Source organism: Panthera leo, chromosome C1, assembly GCF_018350215.1.
Source record: "Panthera leo isolate Ple1 chromosome C1, P.leo_Ple1_pat1.1, whole genome shotgun sequence".
NCBI lineage: Eukaryota > Metazoa > Chordata > Mammalia > Carnivora > Felidae > Panthera > Panthera leo.
The window spans coordinates 190,363,005-190,378,342 of NC_056686.1; the positions used below are offsets into that span (position 1 = coordinate 190,363,005).

Genomic DNA, 15,338 nt, shown 5'->3' on the forward strand with positions numbered 1-15,338 from the left:
CATTTGCAGTTGGTATTTCCAACCCTTTTTAGTGTTTCCATCTAGTTATTCAACTAAAAATAATAGGAAATAATGGCTAAATTCAAGTTCAGACTCCAGATATCTCAAACCTGTGCTTTCCAGCTCGAAACCATTTGAAAACTCCAAAAAATATTTTTTTCCATGACTTTGCATATATTTGGCTATAAGCCCAAGAGATAAAAACCCATGATAAAGGATCTTCTGGTGGTGTTTCTCAACTCAAGCCAAACCCAGCAAGGGATAAATGGCTCTCAAGTACCCTGACTCTCTAATGGAGGAGCTTGGCATAGCTTTCATCAACATCTGAACTTTTGGCTCCTATAGCAACTGGGGATGAACAAACTGAATTAGGGAAATTAAGGTGGTGGGGTGGGGTGGGGGGGGGGGCCCTCAGCCAAAACTAAATGTTAAACTGAATTAAACACTGCAAAAGGCCAAGAAATATCTCCTAGTCCTTCGTTATTTCTCATTTATTTCAGTCTCAGGGTTACATCTCCTGCTGGGATCAAAACGAAATGGCTGAGAGAATTTTCTAAAGACTACTCCCATCTGAACAGTCCGGTGATTTAGCTGGCTCAGGGGTTTCAAGAACTTGGAATCAAATTCAGCAAGGGTTCTAAGTAGCCAAGAGCTTATCCCACATAAATCACAGCCCCAAACTAGGTGTCGAAAATGTGGCTTACTCGCCTTAGCACTGATTTGTTCAATGACTTACTGCATTTTTCTACCCTCCTTCTTCAATTTCATTCTCTTTAAAATAGAAGCGGTGACACCTGTGCCTGTGAAAATGAATGATTTCAATGATTTTCTGGGTGTGAGAGACTCTTCAATCCTTGCTTTGAAGGCCGGTTGCACTTTGGTGGGTTAAGTGGCCACGTTAAGGTTGGTTTTATCAGCCTGGCTTCCGTTAAGGTGGAAGTTTAAAACTCGGGGCACAATTTACCCACCACTTTTTAAATTACCAGTTCGCAGGGCTGATTTCTAAGGCAAATGAACCAGTATTGGAAACATGGGATCTCACAGCTTCCCTTTACCTGTCTGTTTCGTGGTCTTCTCTTTGCACACACACCTTAAGGCGGCTGTCTTCAGGGAGCAACAACCTAGGAGAAGACAGACCTGGGGTGAAGACTGGAGTGGTGAGCAGAGTGGGGTTCTTTTCTACGGGAGTCACCTTGTCTACCTCAACCAGCAGCCTCTTGAGAGTGCCCTCATCAGAAGGGCCCTCAGACCTTTCTCATTTTCTTCCCGTAAGACATAGAAGACTAGAGCAGGGAAGAACATGAGTGGTTACTTTCAGAGGAGCAAACTGAGACTCAGAGGGTCAATGACTCACCCAGACTCTCATACCCGCGGTGGATAGCAGAGCTCAGATGAGAAGTAGGCAACCTGTTCCCAGTGCAGTGCTCCTCCAAATCCCATGCTCCTTTCCTTCAGACAGAGAGCAGGGCGGACACTACACGGTTCCTAGAGGGTCTCTGCTACACCCTCTGGCTCACAAATCTGTCATCAGCTTCAACCAGGCTTCTTACTCCACTGCTCAGAGTTCACGTGGAAGGGACTTTTCAAAGAAAACCAGTGTATTTTGGTGTCCTGAGATGATCTCCATGCAAATAGCCCGGGAATGGACTGTCCTCAATGATTTATCTGAAAGTAGCCAGTGGTTTGGGGCAGGCTTTTCACTTCCCAGCAGTCTTGTGAAGCTCCTTTTACGATGCAGAAAGTAAACAGAACAACACCCGCGCTGATACACTCGCGGTAGACCACAGCATAGCAGTAGTGGTGAAAGGGAAGGTCGAAATTTTTCTAAGAGTAATTGCAGAAAAGCAGTTTAACACCAAAGGATCTTAATTTAAGAGGGGAAAAAAATGGAAGAAAATGAAGGAGAGAGGAAGATAGATAAAGGGGGGGTGCGTGCGCACAGGCAGGTGCATGTAAGGTGGGGAAGGAGAGAATGGGAAGCCAAGACTGGGAGAGAGCATTCCTCTTTGAGACGTAAATCATGCTCGGTGGGGAATCCCCCAGCTGCACGTTGAGTGTCTGGGGGTGTTTCTCCTGCATAACATGTGTGGTCTGACACCACCAGGCAGTGTTCCAGACCCCACAGGGCAAAACATAGCTCCTTAGAGTAGGTTCGGTTTATGACTGGGTATGGCCGTTAACCTTTTGTGCCATAGTGTTGCAATTTACTGACAAAGACACTTGAAAATACGTGACTCTTCTAGGGTGGAAGGAGTTCTGGAACAGTCAGTGAGTGTTTTAATAACTAGCCCCTCTGGGCCTCTTGCCCTGAAAAATCAGGACTATAGGAGATGGACTAAGACTTTGAATCACTCTCCACTGTGTACCTCACCGACCTCTTGACGGTGCTAAGGGAAAGGATTCCTGGGGAAACGGGACTTTGCAGCCTGAGGCTTTGATGACAATATGAAAATAACCAGGTTTTGTTGAATTAGGTTGTTTGCTTTTTAAGTAGTAGTGAGTCTGCTCACTTGATTACTTAAACTCTAGTAAACTCCGTTCCGGTCCTTCATGAGTTTACTTCTTCCTTTCACTGTGCTGGTTCACAGCAGCTGGTGGAGGAGAGGCGCAGAAACCTGACTCTCATGTAGGGAAATCCAGGTGGAAGATACGTGGCCAGGCCTGGCCATCTCTTTGAATTCCTTGATGGAGCAGACAAAAGCGAATTCAAGCCAAAAACCAAGGGATCAGTATATGAGTAAAAAGGCTCAGGTGCCACGTTCGAAGCCATTCCTGTCCATCAAACAGATAAAGGAGCTCGAACTCACCAACCGCCACAGTGCAGCAGCCTCTCTTCTGAAGCACCCTCCTCCCCACTCGAATGCTTTCCTTCCTGGCAGTGGCCTGGCTTCATGTGCCCAATCCTTACCCTGGATGCCAGCAGCATTTAGCGTCCTGTCTACAAGCCCCCACGTTCTTTTATACTGTTTTGTCATGGACAAGTCTTTGCTTCCCAACCATGCTGAGGGGCCTTGACTGTAGACACCTGGTCCCATCCATCTTCATTTTTCCAAAAACCCAGTGTGGCTCCTGGGCACTTTGTAAACCTCTTTCATAAGTGAGGATTGGTTGACTGGTTGGGTAATGAAGACTACCCTTGGAAGAAGAAGGCAAATCAGCCTTCCCCCCTGAGTCACGCCTATCACAGAAAACATGAGCTTCAAATTTCAGACCGTATTTTCCCATTCATGAGAAGTCCTCCTGAGTTCCCATCAAAGTGTCTGGAGAGCGATGCAGGCAAAGAGCCAGAGAGCGTATATCCAGTCAACTAGGATCCGAGACAAGGCAGGCCTGTTTTTACTGTTAGAATAAGGTAGTAATTATACGCTGATAGATGCAGTGTCCTGCCTATACCCAGAGAACTTGGAGGCAGACCTGGGTGGAGGTGAGAGGTCACCTCTGGCCCTCACACAGTACTGAAGAGTCAGAATTCAGGCTTTGGAGTCAAACTGGCTGAGACTGAGTCCATACAGGGCCCCGGAGGAAATAGGGTCATGTGAGCACAAAGGGTGAAAGTGGAAGTCATGTGGGTGGTAAGATCCTTTCCAGATCTGTGTGATCCTAGAGGTGTGGCCCATTCCACTCGCCCTTGTCCGTCCATTAGTCATAGACACACCCACTCACTAAACCAGGGTCCTGGAAGGTCTTCTCCAAGTTTGTCCTCATGACAAAAAAAGAGAAATTCAATTCGGTTCAGAGTCCCTGGTCCCTACATGCTTGTGCTATCTTTTGCTATCAGGGAGGTGCTACCTCTACTCTGTGCCTCGAGCTCATCATTTCTCCCTCCCTTCCGCCCTTGCCTTGTCTTGCTAGAACTACAGGCACCTGGTGGGAGAGCCACACTCCTTCCTACCAGCATCCTGAGGAAACAAGGTGAGGTTTACCTATTGGGCTTAACAGAAAAGGAAGGCGGCCCATGAAGAGCAATGGGGCTTTTAAGAAAGAAAGCTCTTAATCACAGATATCAAGAATATTAACAAGGGGACTAGAGAAAATTGCTCTCAAAGCAAATTGCTTTTTTGTACAAATGTTCCCTTTATTTGGGTTTTCCCTAGTGTGCCATTCTTTCTTTAAGCCTTGATGAACAGATGCGCTTTTGAAAATGTTGATTAACTTATCCTTTTGTTGACCCTTCCCACTCACCCAAACTCCTGGGAGCAGTGATTACACAAAAAGCCAAGTCAAGCCTCTAAAGTGTTCTTCTTCACCTTAGGTAGCCTTTGATTCACCAGGTGCAGAAATCTCGGCCCATCTAAGCAATCAATTACATAGAACCTTAGAAATGGACCAATTCTTGGGAGGTCATCTCATCCAGTCCTCCACCTCCAGAGGCAAGAGGCTGTGATCTCCTGGGACAAAATGTACTCACACTCATTACCATCCTTTTACCCCTTTTCCTTTAAGATCAATGGCACATCTACTCCTTTCCAGCCACGGTCAATAGTGTCCTAAGAGTTCTTCCCTGAGGGTGTGAGATGGAGCAAAATGGCATTCTAGCCTCCAAGAATCTGTCACATCCTTGGCAGAGACCAAATCCCTAAAAGCAAGAACAGGATTTGGCCCAAAAGTCACTGGCAAGAGCCCCACGGTTTTTGTACTAGGCTGATTCGCATATGCTTATCCAATGTTCTGCATCTCTTAACCGTGAAGGTGTTAAGACATATGAGCATCCCATCAAAACGATTAGTGGATGGAAATGTGATGCTTTTCTTCCATGTTTGTTTGTTTGTTTGTTTGTTTTTTCACAAGGTTAAAAAAAATCTCCAGATTGACTTTCACAAGCTCAGTTTGATCCCTATGACAGACACCTCCTGCCTCTTGTTGATTCATAGTCACATCTTGATTCCAAGGAAACAGCCTGGATTGTAGGGTCCTGGAGAATAATGCAGGGGATGGGCATTGAGGTGGGGAAGCTGTTGTGACGTGCAGGTGCCAGTTGCTGTGCTATAAACATGCCAGAAACAGGCTGGATTTATGGCAAATTAGTGCCACATGGCATTGATCCTTTCAAGTGGGGTCCTGGCAAGTTGTTTTGTTGCATCCCTTACTAACAACCAGGGGGATCAAAATGTGCTTTAGCACTCTGGCCAGGATGAGGAAGACTTCTATCTAACATGACTAAAATCACTGCTTCCAGGAAAAGACTGAATTTCAAGTGTGGCGGTGATAGATCAATCCTCAGTTCATGTCATGGTCAAGTAGATCTTCCCTGAGATGTGCTGATGAGGGAAAGTTCAGGCCAGTGTGAAGTTCTTCTCTTCCTCTTGTTTGATAGTATTAGCTGTTTGGGATTTGGTTTTGCTTAAGCCTGAATTTTGGGGTATCGGTTTATAGTGCTGACCTCAAGGTTATGCACCTGACTTAGGGTTCAATATAACTCCTAACGTGTCCATACACTTGCTAACGCCATCTTGAGCTGACAGCCAGGGCAGGCGTAATTAACCTGTGAGAAACAAAGAAATGATAAATCACCACATATTTGATTCTCTTTGTTGATGTTTTGCCATTTTAGACCAGTAATTTTCATTGGCTCTGATTTCTGTAAGATGGACAGCATAGTGAATAGAGAGACTGTCTTTCCCACATCCCAACCCCCCCAAATTATCATAAAAAAAGAAAAGGATAGACAGTGATAATACTGGAGAAAATCCACAATAAATTAATTTAGCTCTTTTCAAGCCTGGGCTAGTCAGATGAGATGCCCACGTTTGACCTATTCTAAGCCATAAAGAAAACCAGTGGAAAAGTAAACTGAGAAGGAAAGACAAGAGATATTAGCACAGATACGTGGAGCTGGACAGGCCTTATGACATTCTTTCCAGTCCTACTTCTACATGAAAGCATATAATGATGAAATGTGACTTTGTTGAATTACCATACGTTTATTTGAAAGCCAGAGGAGAAAGACCCTTATAGGATATGTCTACTTACATGCATGCATATGAGGAGGGTCCATTACACTAAATAAACCTCACATTTGTAGCAACTGATGATGGGCATGCCATCCAAGTTGCCTTGGATAAATGCAGACCTATAATGGCAATGAACTACAGTCATTACCACAACACAAGTGAGGAGTTATTTGGAGCTAAAGACCTTTTTTGTTTCTGTTCTTCTGGTTGCTGTTGGCAATAAAGACAAATCATTTGAAGGGGAAAGAATCCAATAATGTACATACTAAATGATCTAGAAGCAGATGTGATTCTTTAGCTGCCCACTGTACTGGGGAGTCACTCTCAGAAAGGCTGCATCTCTGCCTGTTAGCCATGGCAATAGAACTTGTTATAACTTGATTTGTTTGTTTTCTTTTTCATTATAGTAGACATTCCAGAAATACATGGAAGAGAGGGCTATGAAGATGAAATTGATGGTGAGTATTGCTATGATTTAGCAGATCATCATGAAATTCAGGTTTGGTTATAAAGATGTCAACAAAAATAATGCCTGGGGTATGAGAAGGCCAAAATTTAGAACTACCAATCAGAAATAGAAGGGAAAAGAATCCAGAGAGCAGTGAAGAAACCATCAATTGCTTTGTCAAGGTCAAATTTAGAAATATGGAAAGTATATTGAGTTCCTTCTGCCTAATCTGAAACAGGTCCCCTACTTCAGGCAACTTTCGACATTGATGGACTTCAAATCTGGATAAACCCTTTAGAAGTAAAAGCAAGGCTCTTCTAAATGTGTTGCTGCTTGAACCCATTGACCTCTTCCCAAAAAGGACCTGAGTAAATGAGTATAAATGTGAATATTCTCCTAGGCTTTCTGTGGTTTCCTGTTCCCTGGCTTGGGGGGGAACCTTTCTCACACTATCCAAGACTCCAAGTTGGGGCCCATTGCCAGATTTAGGTTTCTTTTCTACAATGCCCATCTTGTATTTAGTCCAAGTTCTATTCTCCCACTTCAGATACACATACTTCAAGAGGATAAAGCAAGAGCCCTGACTCGAGGGCCACCGAGCAAACATGTAGATATAATTTCTCCCCTCGACTCAGAGCAGCACATGTCTGTCTGGGCTTCTCTGAGTGCCAGAGTTGATCTGCAAGAGAGATCACCACAGTTCCTCTCAAAGAACAACTTTAGACCAAGATTGATGCATTTAAGAAGAGCTGTTTATAGAACAGCTGCTTTTAACCCGACCTTAATCAAACACTTCAAGTGTAGTTATAGAAACAGAGTGACTAACCCAAACAGCACCTTGTTAACTCAATGCAGACTCTCCCTGCGAAACCCCGTCTAACGCTCCTTTTATGGGCAAAGCTGTGGAACTGGCTTAAAAGGAGAGGCCACAGTAGGTGTAGCAGCAAGAGGCACTATGATGGGTACAGAGAGCAGGGGATAAGGATACAGAAAGCCAGATTCCTATTCCTGGTTTAACTGCTTGCTAAGTCTGGAACCTCAAGTGAGTTATCTGGTCACCTAATTTCTTAAAAACCTGAGTTTCTTCATCTTTCTTTTTTCTTTTTCTTTTTCTTTTTCTTTTTCTTTTTTTCTTTTTTGAGAATGGGAGGTGGGGAGGAGAGGCAGAGAGAGAGAGAGAGAGAGAGAGAGAGAGAGAGAGAGAATCCCAAGCAGGCACTGCCTGTCAGCATGGAGCTGGTCACGGGGCTCGATTTCATGAATTGTGAGATCATGACCTGCGCTGAGATCAAGAGTCGGACACTTAACCAACTGAGCCACCTAGGTGCCCCTGAGTTTCTTCACCTGTTAAAAAATTATAATAGTACCCTGTCTTCTTCGTGGAATTATTAGGAAATCTTACAAAATGAGCTGTGGATGTGGTCATGCCTTGGCCACACTATGGAAATAATAAGTGTATTAGTCTTCTAGGGCTGCTGTAACAAAGTACCACAAACTGGGGGTCTTAAACAACAGAAATTTATTTTCTCACCTTTCTGGAGGCTAGTAGTCCCAAGATCAAGGGGTCAGCAGGGCCGGTTCCTTCTGAGGACCATGAGGGAAGGAAGGATCTGTTCCAGGCCTTTCTCACTGGCTTGTAGATGGTCATCTCCATGTTTTCAAGGCAATGTCCCACCTGTGTCTGCCCCCAAATTTCCCCCTTTTATAAGGACACTATCCGTATTAGATTAGGGCCCACCCTAAAGACCTCATTTAAAGTTGATTATTTCTATAAAGACCTTATCTCCAGGGGTGCCTCAGTGGATCAGTCGGTTAAGCGTCCAACTCTTAATCTCAGCTCAGGTCTTGGTCTCGGGGCCATGAGTTTAAGCCCTGGGTTGGGCTCCACGCGGGGTGTAAAGCCTACTTTAAAAAAATTCAAGGTCCTCATCTACAAATAAAGTCACATTCGGAGGTACTAGGGGTTAGAACTTCAACATATGAACATATGGGGGACACAATTCAACCCGTAACAGTAAGGTAAGGTGTATGTCAAGTGAGTGTGGTGGCTTGAAAAAAGTCTGCTGCTCAGATGGCCAGCAATACTAAATTGGGAAACTTGTCATGTGAAAATAGTCTCAGCCTGTCTATCCTTTGGTTGAACTTGAAGCAAGTGGACGTGGGGGGTGAGGAGGCAAAGAAAGAAGCGTGCCCAGATCACGGGACCACCCCAGTGTCCCAAAGGCACCCTGAAGCTTTCATCAAAATCTGAGCTTACCTAGTCGGAGTCAAATTATTTAAATATCAAATACTTAGTACTAGCTATGTGCTGGACACCAAGCACTTTACATGTAATTATTAATTCATTTAATCCTCCTAGCAACCCAGTAAAGGCAGCCTTAACAGTATCCCTGTTTTATAGATGGGAAGACACAGGCAGAGAGGTTAAGCAACTTGCCCAAAGTCACACAGCAAAGACCTGGTGAGGCTGGGCTTTGACGCCAGCCAGTGCACTTCCAGGGTCCCCCTGCTTGTCCTTGTGCCCTGAAGAACCTCTACACCGGGCTGGGGCGGGGGGGTGGGTGTCAGTCACTTCACCTCGAAAGAGGCAGTGCCCACAATTCTCATATGCTTTGTGTCACAGATGAGTATGAGGTGGACTGGAGCAACTCTTCTTCCCCGATCTCAGGGTCTGGTGCCCCTTCGGCCGACAAAGAAAAGAGCTGGCTCTACACGTTGGATCCCATCCTCATCACCATTATCGCCATGAGCTCCCTGGGCGTCCTCCTGGGGGCCACGTGTGCGGGGCTCCTGCTCTACTGCACCTGCTCCTACTCAGGGCTGAGCTCCCGCAGCTGCACCACGCTGGAGAACTACAACTTTGAGCTCTACGACGGCCTCAAGCACAAGGTCAAGATGAACCACCAGAAGTGCTGCTCCGAGGCATGATGGATTGCACCCAAATCACATCTGACGCTTCATTCCAGCAAGAGGGGCTAGTGAAGATTACGTTGTTTTTTTTTTCCCCTTTGGAAACTGAATGCCATAATCTCGATCAAACCGATCCAGAGTACCGCAGGTGTGGACAGAACAGACAGGCGAGTAGAGGGAGGCAGGGTGATGCAGCTGCGAAGGGGGTTACAACCCACCTAGAAGCGCGGTGGCTGAGTTGTTGCTGGGACTAAGACGGGAGCGCATCTCTTTGGGGGTCACAGTTCTATTTCGTTTGTGAGTTTGTTGTTATTATATTTTATTTCTTTGGTCTGTGAGCAACTCAAAGAGGCAGAAGAGGAGAATGACTTTTCCAGGATAGAAGCAGAGTGGCGGTCATGGTACTCTGCTTCCTCTTTCTAATCAACACTTGAAAAGCAAAAGGTCTTTTCAGACTTTTCATCTTTAGGAAAAAAAAAAAAAAGCTTAAAAAAAAAAAAAAGCCGTCCAACTTATCCTGTCCTCTGATCGTTTTACGACTTTACGGGATTTGCTGTGTAGGTTCGTGCCAGCCAACCCTACAAGCTGCCGTTTCCAGTCCTAGCATTTAAGTAGGATGTTGTTGCCTTTAACTTTTTTTATCCAGGGGAAAATTGCCATTTTAGGGTCAGCATGAATAGCTCTTTCTTATATGCGATTTAAAACAAACCAGAAAGGAAACTTCACACGTCAGAAATCCACAGAAGCACCTCCATGTTAGAAGCGGACAAGCCTTAACGTGCTTTGCGACTAGGAGCCATTCATTACATCTAGACCTAGAATTTGTGGCTGTGAGGCTACTTCGTGGGGCCTCTGGTGGTGGTTTTACTTTTTCTTTACCCTCCTCCTTGCTCTTCTAAAACATACACACACACACACACACACACGCACGTGCGCCCATTTGTCAGGCGTCTCGTCCCCAAGGCATAGCATTGTTTGATACTCTCAGAGATGGGGTGGTAAATACAGGCTGTTAGTATGTTTTTCCCCCAGTGAAATGTAACTGGAGACCACTGGACGGAAAGGAGAACAGTGGAGAGGGAAAAGGAAATCCAACCTCTGTGATCATGTCATAGCCAAGGCTAAGCAGACTGTACAGAGACGTTTTGATGAATCAGTCTCTCCTATAGGCTAGTAAACATTGACTACTCCTCGGGGTTTACAGCATTTCAGGAGAGGCAGGTAGGATGTACGCGAGCTGATTTGAGCCAGAAGTATGCAAGGACTGCGGACCAAAACACTAACAACACTGCTTCAACCCCAGAGAGACCTATGTTCTTAGGTCTCTCTTAGGTCACAAACACACACACACTTTATGTATTTTTTATTAAGTGCCTTGAAACAATGAAGAAAACTGTATTTTCCCTCTATGTAGAAATCAGTGAGTATCCTCTAAGTAAGGCATCCCTTCTTCCCTAACCCCTGTGGCCCCACTGCCAGCTCCCCCAACTCACCGCTGATCCTACTAATGGATTGAGCCCTGCTTCCCGAGGCGCAGTCATAGCCCTCGATGACTCTCAGCTACTCTAGAAGGGGAGGCATCAGAAAAACCGTGTGAAGGATAAGATTGTCCGCGTCAAGATCCAAATCTTGATTTTGTAGTAATGCCTAAAGATTGCCTGTGTGCTGGAAATACCTTTGAAACCCCACCAGTATGCCCAGCCCATTGCTTATCAGTGGTAAACTAACCGTCAGACCATTTTTGCTGCTATGGTCACCCACAAGTTCATTTGTCTCCTACCCAGGTGAAAGGGAAAGGGTGAATGGGACTGGCTGGTTCCCTTACATGTTAACTTACAGAAATACTAGTTCAAATGGTAATGTCACAGTGTTTTGTATGCAGAGAGGGAGAGTCCAAACCGACAGCTATTTATTCATATATGTGTGTCTTTGCGAGCCTTTGAGTTCTCTGTATCTACTGTGTATGTGAATGGTCATGTGGGACTCAGTGATGTTGTTGTGACTTTGACCTAGGGCCCGAGTGTCACCGCTGATCTCGCACTCGTTGGCACAGTGGTAGTTAGAGGTGAAAAGTAAAGCTGTCAAGCCCAAGGGCTTAGCTTTAGGACCCCCCCACCCCCACCCCGAGCTGGGCATGCAGCAGAAGCAAGTTTTTCATTAGCCCACCCTCCTCTTCACCTTCCCACGTAGCTCAGTGTTCAGGAAGCTAGCGAGTCCTAGGGATTTCCAGAAGTTGCCTGCAGAAGAAGGGAAGTTCAAAAGCCTACCCTGGGGGTCCTGGCCCGCTCATGCTCAGCGGGCCATTGTACAGTTCCCCAAAGACCAGCCCTGTCTTCGGCCTGCAGTTCGCCTCTAAGTTACCCACAAGCCAACCTGCATCCCTCTCCCAGTCCTCGAACCATACTCACCATTGGCTGGTTTGAGGCCCTGGGTGGGCCCTGCTAAAGGAAAGCTGGCCATCCGGGGCTGCATGTAGATACCTCACCAACACGGGAGGCTGGGCTGTCCTAAGACAGAAAGACAGTGGGGCCTGATTCTAACTCGGCCAGGGGGCACCCTGGTGCGTTTGTTTTCTCTATCTGCAGGTAGGCTAGCTGACCCGTCTCCTTGAATCGTTCCCTTGGGGAAACCCAACTCACAGTATTGATCTCCTTTTTTGCCTTGTACTGAATGACACATTACCTCCACGCTCTCCCGGACTAGGCAGTCAACAGGGCCACAGGGTTGCTTTCTCTCTTGGGCGGGGATGGGGAGTTGACAGGGTTGAGGGTCCGAGGAATGAGCATGAATACAAGAACACAAGGGGAAAGGTTAAGCTGTCACACAGAAGATTAACTTTTCCAGAGTTTGCAGCTAAAGGTATTCGACCATTCGCTGGCTGAGCCAGATCATGGGAACTTGAGAGCTTTTACTGTGATTCTTCAATGTAAAAAATAAACGACAAGGTCAAACTGTGTTTATATGATTTGTATAAAGCCTTTTTAAGATTGCTATTTAAATAAACATTATACCAGAGATATTTTTCTGCGTATTTTTTATCGGAGACAAAGAGACTTGGATTGAGCATGACCAAAGCATCCCAGTTTGCCCAAGGCTTCCCCAGGTGTTAGTACTGAAAATCTTATGTCCCTAGAAACCTCTCAATCCCAGCCAAACCAGGATGGTTGGTCATTCTCCTAGGACAATGTTTCTAAACACTTCTTATGGAGTTAGTAGGTCGATTGGCTGGCTTTTTATAAAGTGAAAGATGGGGATGGGGAATGGGCTACCTGGACAGGTCGGCTACTTTAACTCAAAGGCTTGCCCAGTAAAGTTCCAAGACTATGATCCCTGTCAACCCCCACCCCCACCCCCAAGATATTGCCAATCCCCTGCAACTTTTGACTCTTCGCTGCTTCTTCCTGGTCAAACATTAGCTTGTCAACATCTGTGCTGATTTTAAGGTCTGTGACACTGCTCCTCAAAGTGTGGACCAGAGGATTAGCATCACTTGGGAACTTGTCAGAGTTGTACATTCTTGGGCTCCACTCCAGATCTACTGACTAAAACACTCTGGGACGAGGGCCTAGGGATCCTGTGTTTTAACAGCCCTTCCAGGGGGTTCTGGGACACTTTCAAGTTTAAGAACCTCTGGTCTCAGAGAAAGGCAAAGTAGCCTGGCCTCCCAAAATGGTCAGGGATCTTTTCAACGATGGGTTATTGGATTCAAAGCAAACTAGACTTTGGCCAGGGAAAGCTAAATTAGGAGGTTGAGTTCACCTCTAGGCAGTACCAGGTCCCAGGGAAGGAGGAGGGAGAAGCTGTACTATGAACTTCCCACATACACATAAATGGGAGACTCCACAAGACAAATTTGCCACCCCCCCCCCCCATCCTGAGGCTGTATTCACCCTGGAAAGGAAATTTGGTTCAATCATTTACTCAGGAAATGTTTTTGAGTACTTCCTGATTCTATAAGCTCTTGGAGCTTACACTCCAGTGAAGGGGACAGAAAGCAAATAGCCAAACACATAGAATAAGGACTGGTTATGTAAAAGCAATAAACCGATGGCTCTGATGGAAAATTACTAGACATTGAAGGTGTAATATTTGTGTTACTTGAGTTTGTATTTGCAAAACACGGCTCTTTATTACTGATGTTATAGGATTTGCAGTAATTACATAAAACTGTCTAATTTTAGAGTCAACAACACTTACCATAATGAAATCTAATGAATCTGAAATCTAATACAATATATCTCTTTAGAACTCCCTTTAAAAAATCACTAAGGTCACTCCCACTAACTGGGTGGTCAGAAAAGGCCTCTGAGGAGGTAATATTTAAGCTAAAACCTGAATTGACGGGGAGGAGTCAGCTCAGCCAAGTGCCTGGGAGAAGCTTTCCAAATTGAAGGAACAGCACTGAGAGATCCCTGCTGTGGGAGAGTTTGCTGCGCCCCCTAGGAACACAAAGCAATGGTTGGTTAAAAACAGGATCATGAGGGGGGGAAAGGCATGGAGAAGAGGCTGGGGAGCCGGGTAAGATCCTTTAAGGCACAGTGGGGAGATACTCTCTGATCTGTATCACCCTTTGGCCTTCCTTAATTTAGAGAAAAGACAGCTCCTCACCCTGACCCCCACCACCACCCCTTGCCATTCTTCACTGGCCGGTAAGGTCACCACAGTCAAATTTCTGCAACTTCCCTCTCTGCCCCCCTGTGATCTTGACGGTATCATGTGTCTCCTGAGATGCCTGCTTCTATCATATTACTGACCCTAGCAACAATAACAGAGGTTACAATGAAAGCAAATTTGTACTTGCCTTTAGTTGAGCTTTTGGGTATTTTCAAAGTCCTAAGAAACTAATAATATCTCCCGGTCCCTAGCCATCTAGTGTTTATATAAGGTCTTTTTTTTTTTTCCTTATCTGCATCCTTCTGGAAATGTTTATACAACCCTCAGGGGAGGGAGTGAAATGAAGTTGGAACAAGCCCATCCTTGAGGGAAACAGGACCCATCTGGATGCTGAGGTGCCCTTGTCTCTGCAACGTTGGTGGTAGCGATGGGGGGGGGGGGGCGGGGGGCGCACGGCAGGGGGAAGGGAAGCCTGAAGAAGAAATGGAAAGATGACTCGGTTCCAGCTCTTACAGGCTTCAGGCTCTCATCCCAGGCTGAGCTAAACAAATTCCTGGGGAAACATTTTCCCCGCCAGGGGACTGGGTGTGAGAGGAGGAGGTGATGGTCAGAATAGGAAACGCTACCTGTGTGGGTCCTCAGAGCTGCCTTGCATCCACCCACAGGCTCCACAGAAACTGTGACTCTTGTTCCCATCAACAAAATGGGAAGGGCCCTAAGAAGCCAAAGGCCTGGGAGGCAGAGGCACAGCTTGCTTCTGAATTCTCACTTCTCAGAATTCCTGGGCCTCGCTGCCTGCAAGGCTTGGCCTCCTCGTTCCTTTCCTTTGACCCTGTGAGGAGCTTCTGGAGGAAGGGCATGCCTTCTCTGTACTCCCTGAAGACCGGGCTGAGAGACCTCTGAGGGAGGGGCTGCAGTTGTTTTCGCAGCTTATCCAGAGAATGACACCTGTTTCCTCTCTCTTCCTTGCCAGAAAACACCATACAACACCTGTGTGTGCAGGCACACGGTTCCTGTCATGGCTGGCTTTCAAGTGCTATGAGAACAAGAGACCCTTCCGCTGAGGACTCACGCCTCACCTGGCCCCAGGGTCTGAGCCTTTCCTCATCCCTCCTCCTGCCCTGTGGCACCAGGTTAGCAGGGCCCCTCTCTCCACGGAGGACCCGGCCCAAGCAGGTCCCACACAGGGTGCAAAACCCTGTCCTGAGGCCCAGCACACAGAGGGGCCCAGAAAAGCCCTCCACCAACAGGGAGGTAAGGCCCAGGGGCCAAGGACCCAGGATGTGAAGATTCGGGGTGCTCTGCTCTGGGCCCCTCACCAAACCAGCCGGCCTGGGCAGCCGCGGTCAGGCGTGGACTCTCTGACACCCCCGTTCGGACAGAGTCCCCTGGAAACCGGTACAGTTCTCGCCAAG

At 46.4% G+C, this 15,338-nt stretch overlaps 1 protein-coding gene across 1 annotated transcript in view; it reads left to right on the forward strand.

Moving 5' to 3' along the window:
* Positions 1-12,326, forward strand: part of NRP2 (neuropilin 2) — a 116,506-nt gene extending 104,180 nt beyond the window's left edge. Inside the window, exons 16-17 of the mRNA XM_042949850.1 lie at positions 6,359-6,409; positions 9,023-12,326. Of these exons, the coding sequence (XP_042805784.1) occupies positions 6,359-6,409; positions 9,023-9,327 (356 nt within the window). The 3' untranslated portion in view covers positions 9,328-12,326. The remainder of the gene's footprint in view (positions 1-6,358; positions 6,410-9,022) is intronic.
* The last annotated feature ends 3,012 nt before the right edge of the window (positions 12,327-15,338 follow it).